This window comes from Notothenia coriiceps, unplaced genomic scaffold (genome assembly GCF_000735185.1).
Source record: "Notothenia coriiceps isolate Sejong01 unplaced genomic scaffold, NC01 NC01_scaffold00033304, whole genome shotgun sequence".
NCBI lineage: Eukaryota > Metazoa > Chordata > Actinopteri > Perciformes > Nototheniidae > Notothenia > Notothenia coriiceps.
In genome coordinates, this window is record NW_011366005.1 from 1 (window position 1) to 4621 (window position 4621).

General features: G+C 42.0%; 2 protein-coding genes across 2 annotated transcripts; one reads left to right on the plus strand and one right to left on the minus strand.

Annotated features, from left to right (window-relative positions):
* Window positions 1-14: 14 nt before the first annotated feature.
* Window positions 15-2269, minus strand: LOC104961443 (CCAAT/enhancer-binding protein zeta-like). The gene is made up of 2 exons (XM_010789742.1): window positions 2020-2269; window positions 15-1289 (listed from the first exon to the last, which is right to left on the minus strand). The coding sequence occupies exons 1-2, from the start codon at window positions 2221-2223 to the stop codon at window positions 15-17; spliced, it is 1479 nt and encodes a 492-aa protein (XP_010788044.1). The 5' UTR covers window positions 2224-2269.
* A 498-nt stretch (window positions 2270-2767) lies between these two features.
* Window positions 2768-4423, plus strand: LOC104961444 (NADH dehydrogenase [ubiquinone] complex I, assembly factor 7-like). Its single transcript, XM_010789743.1, has 3 exons — window positions 2768-3002; window positions 3311-3462; window positions 4307-4423. The coding sequence occupies exons 1-3, from the start codon at window positions 2906-2908 to the stop codon at window positions 4421-4423; spliced, it is 366 nt and encodes a 121-aa protein (XP_010788045.1). The 5' UTR covers window positions 2768-2905.
* Window positions 4424-4621: the final 198 nt, after the last annotated feature.

The window sequence follows — 4621 nt, forward strand, 5'->3', positions numbered from 1 at the left end:
TGAGCATTTCGTTTTTAATGTTGTCTGGGCCACAAGCTTTCCTTGGCCGGAGAGATTGTGTCTGTGTTGGGTCGGAACATGAGTCTCTCCACCTCGCAGCTCACCACCGCCTTCATGTTGGGGTGTTTGTGAATCAGAGACTCCAACAAGTGGGAGGCTTTGGCTGCCGTCTTGTACTCCGGATCGCCCAGTTTGTTGACCACCTGCATCAGCAGCGCTCTCTCTTGCTCCGGCCGACTGCACAACATCTCGTGAGCCGTCGCCAACGCTTTCGCTTTCGTTGCCGCGACCGTATCGTGAGCGACGGAATCCAACGCCGCCACGAACTCGGCGACGTGGTGCTTCAAATGGTGCTCGAAGTACCAGAGGATGAGGCGGCGGTCTCGAGCGTCTCTGTTCCCGCTCGCCTTCTCCTCAAGTTGATCGAACGGGTGCTCGGCGAAGGATCGGAGCTTCCTGTTTTCCGGGAGCAAATCGGAGAGGAGAAGTTCCCGCAGAGTGTCCAACGCCATCAAACCCTGCCTCCGACTGCCCTTCTTCTTCACCATGGCCACCAGGTTCTCCACGTGCTCCAGCGTGTGCACCGGAGCGTCTTGGATCAGAACCGTCATGGCCGCCATCCTGTCAGCCAGCACACCGGAGGAAACCACCGTCTTCATCCAGTTGGAGTTGGCTCCTTTCTGCAGGTTCTTCTTGCTCTTGTAGAGCCCCTGGTCGGCCTCGTACAGCTGCACGGCCAGAGCTTTGTACTGAGAGACCAGAGGGGGGTCCTGTGGGGACGTGGCTCCCTCCGCGGTGTATTCCAGATCGAACCACTTCCCCCCGGGTCTGATGAGCAGGATTTTCCTCGGCTGGAACTCAAACACATTCACGTTCTGCTTCTTCTTCCTGCCTTCTTTTGCCTTCTTCTCTTTCTTTATGGTTTCCACTTTGGGAGGCGCGCTGGATGTTTGTTCCTTTGCTGCAGCGGCTTCCTTCTCTTTGGCCTTGTTACTCTCTTTACCCTCTTTTATCCCTTTAATCACTTTACCCTCCGTAACCTCTGTAACCTCTGTAACCTCTGTAACCTCTGTACCCTCTGTACTCTCTGTACCCTCTCTACTCTCCGTCTCCTCAGCGGTTTCCTCCGGCTCGTCAGGGATGATCTGCAGTCCGTCGATGGATCGGATACCCAGTTTTTTGATGAACTTCTCGAGCTCGCCTTCCTCCAGGTCGTCGATCGCTCCTTTCTTTCCTCCGTCCACCAGATCGTTTTCATCCTTCAGACCGGCGAGCAGGACGTAGTCGGCCTAAAGAAGAAGAAATACACATCGTCAGGAATACAGTATAAATCAGCAGTAATAATTAATAATAATAATTAATTACATTTTTTTATAAGAGCAGTTTTTCAAGTGATCAAAGCGCTTTACAATGACATATTACACATATTGGACATGTAACAGTCAATACTGTGTAGTAGTGAAACATATTGTATTATTACTATTTGTATTATTATGTTAAACACAGCAGTGTTTACTTAGTTAATTGGATAATCGACTTCTCATTTCCTCTGTAAACACAGGTTTGGTGTGGAAAAATGACCGTAAGCTGTCAGATAAACATTGTGCATAGCATGCAGAAGCATAACATGGAAACACTCAAGAAGTACCTCAAAGATGTACTTCAGTAACATGTAAGTATTTGAGTCATTTTAACCACTTTTTACAACATATTAAGGTGTTTTCCTGATAAACTCACCCGAGTTCCTCCAAGCCAATCCTCCAGTCACTATTTATTTAATTGTATTGTTCTCATCTGTCATACCTTTGACCTCCTTGTGTCTTTTGAATATTGACATTATACTTTTATGCATGTGTGCCATAAGGTTTGACATGAAGTGAATTAGTTTACATTTGTGATGTATGCCATGTTTTTAAAGCACTTTGAGCTGAATCTGCTGTATGAAAACTGCTATACAAATAAAGCTTTTTTTGACTGTTATTTACAAGATATTAAGGTTTGTATTCCTGGTAAACTCACCTGTGTTCCTCCAAGCCGGAGAACATCATCCAGGTTAAACTCTTCTTCCTCTCCTTTCTTGCCCTTGTCTTTACGTCCATCCTCCGCAGGATCTTCCCCCTCCTCCCCACCGCTGTTTTCGGCCTCCATGTCATCTTTTGCCGGCTGAAAAGACACTTTAAAGCCCGCTTTGGACTTTTTACGTTGCTTGTTTTTCGCCGCCATGCTTGCTTGCTACAGCATGAGGAGAACGTGACCCGGATGTGGAAGGTGACGTCATGGTGAGTGTTTCCGGGAGGTTTCCTTTTTTTAAATTGTATTAATTGTATTTATTAATTAAAGTAGAATAAAAATCTCTCAGTGGTAATTAATGTGCCCTTAAAATAGATACATAATAACAAATAATAATTCCCGAGTCAATCAAAATGTTTTCTTTCACTTACGTCACAGCCGTTTGTCCAATCAGGGAGTTTGTCCTTCGCTTAACAGTCAAGCTTAATTTCATGGTTCCGACAACGCTGGAAAATGTCCTTTCAAAATAAAATAGTAAACGCAACAGATGGGTGACAGTTTCTTTTTGTAACCTTATATTATCATAGTGACATAATATTTTACGTAGAAATGTACATCGTATTTTATTTAAGCACCAAAAAACACTCTGAAAAAGAAAAGTGCACAATTTCTACTGAGAAAGCGTTTTATTGTGAAATGTTAGCCGGATGTCCTTTATTTCATTGATGTTTACTACGTTAGCATTTCGCTTTTTTGAAGGACTTTGTAGCTTTTAGCTTCTCTGCAGACATGTGGTTTAAACTGCATTATAATAACACTGTTCTCGTTAGATAATGCTACCATGACAGCTATTATATAACACATATTGTAAAGTAGTAAACCTAGTTGTGTTAATATGATCATAAACAGCAGAATGAGGGCTTGTTTTGGTGTCAAAACTCAGCAGTTGATCAGCAGAGTCTTCCGGCATCCTGTCCATCCTTCAGCAGCAGGTGAGTGCATTGAGCTAATATATATATACTATCTATTTGAACAGGACTTAATTCAGAATAATGCACACAAACCAATTGAATTATTGTTATGGGGACTCGTGTGCAAAACTACTGAATCAAAAAATGTTGGATTCAAAAATAATAATATTATATGTTATTGTATGTATGTAATTAAATTAATACATGTGAAAATAAATAATAACATACAAAAATTCAAAAAATAATAATTCCCCATCTTTAATAAATTGTAGAAAAATAAATATTTATTATTTAAAAAACGATATATTTTACATGTTTTTGTTTGATAGTGGGATGGCGATTGGCTCAGAGCAGACTCCTCTCAGCAGGTGAATCCAAGCCCCGCCCCTCCATGCTGAAACACCTGACCTTCAAAATAAAAGCCACAGGTCCCATCACAGTGGCGGAGTACATGAGAGAGGTGCTCACCAACCCAGTGACGGTGAGGGAGAATCAGTCAATCCTGAAATCTGTCACCTCCGACTGCAGATCCTGGATCAGTGAAAGAAAACAGCCTGTTTGATATTTTTGTTTTGATAAAGAAACGTTTTGAATGACATAGCAACCTGACACAAAACAGAATTGAAGGAGATAATGATTGTATTTAATATTAATGTGAATGTAGTAAATAAAATACAGTATAAGTTACATTTTCCAAGGGCTCAAAAAGTATAACAGATTAAAGCTGCAACAATAAGTGGATTTATCTAATCTAAATAATTAGAAGATAATTCATTGGCATCAATTAAAATAATGAATGATTATTGTGGGGGAAACTTCTGAAGCAATTGGAAACAGGACTCAAAGAGAAACACGAGGAGAGCTGGAGCTTTGATGGCAAACACTGATGGTTTATTTGGAGCTTCGGCCGGAGAATTCACAAGACATGTCACGTCTGACCACACGGTAGAGATGCCACAATCAATTCTGAAGACTCCTCCTGTAGCTCCAGGTTTTAACTGGTTCATAGTGTAATAATCAACATTCTTCAATAGATAGACTATCTCTCTCTCTATGGCTCGGGGGTCATCTACACCCCGAGAAGGATGTGTTCCAGGTGTCCCACAACAATAACTATCTCTCACCGAGGGCTGCCCGGTCACAAACTGGTAACAACAACAACTTTTTAGGGCAGCCCCTCCTTAAGGGAGATAACGGCTGCTCAAGGCTGGTCAGCTGCGTCAGGGGGTAAACCATAGACTGTATATATTAATCGTAGGGTAAACATGCATACAGAATTATTCCCATTTATAAAATCATTATCGTTTTTTGTTTTCCTCTTTCAGGGTTATTATGTGAGGAACAACATGCTGGGACCTGACGGAGATTTCATCACTTCACCAGAAATCAGCCAGATTTTTGGAGAGGTGAGGCGGAAAGAAATCCAGATTAACAGGAAATAGAAGTCTGTTGTGTTTTTCAGTTTTTTTACAGGAAATAATTTGAGATTATATGTTTTATTGGCATTTATACAACATTATATTATAATACTTTAACTCAACGAATCTCCTCTATAGCTATGTTTTCTCCAAATTGGGTTGAAGCTGGGTGGAAGCTTGGGTGGAAGCTTGGGTGGAAGCTGGGGTGGAAGCTGGGGGGAA

Bases quoted from the DNA above. Each gene is read 5' to 3' on its own strand.
- LOC104961443 (XM_010789742.1), bottom strand. From the start codon at position 2,223: ATGGCGGCGAAAAACAAGCAACGTAAAAAGTCCAAAGCGGGCTTTAAA. The intron at 1,290-2,019 runs GTGAGTTTACCA...CTTCTTCTTTAG, and splicing joins TCCGGCTTGGAGGAACACAG to GCCGACTACGTCCTGCTCGC.
- LOC104961444 (XM_010789743.1), top strand. From the start codon at position 2,906: ATGATCATAAACAGCAGAATGAGGGCTTGTTTTGGTGTCAAAACTCAG. The intron at 3,003-3,310 runs GTGAGTGCATTG...TTTGTTTGATAG, and splicing joins TGTCCATCCTTCAGCAGCAG to TGGGATGGCGATTGGCTCAG. The intron at 3,463-4,306 runs GTGAGGGAGAAT...TTCCTCTTTCAG, and splicing joins TGCTCACCAACCCAGTGACG to GGTTATTATGTGAGGAACAA.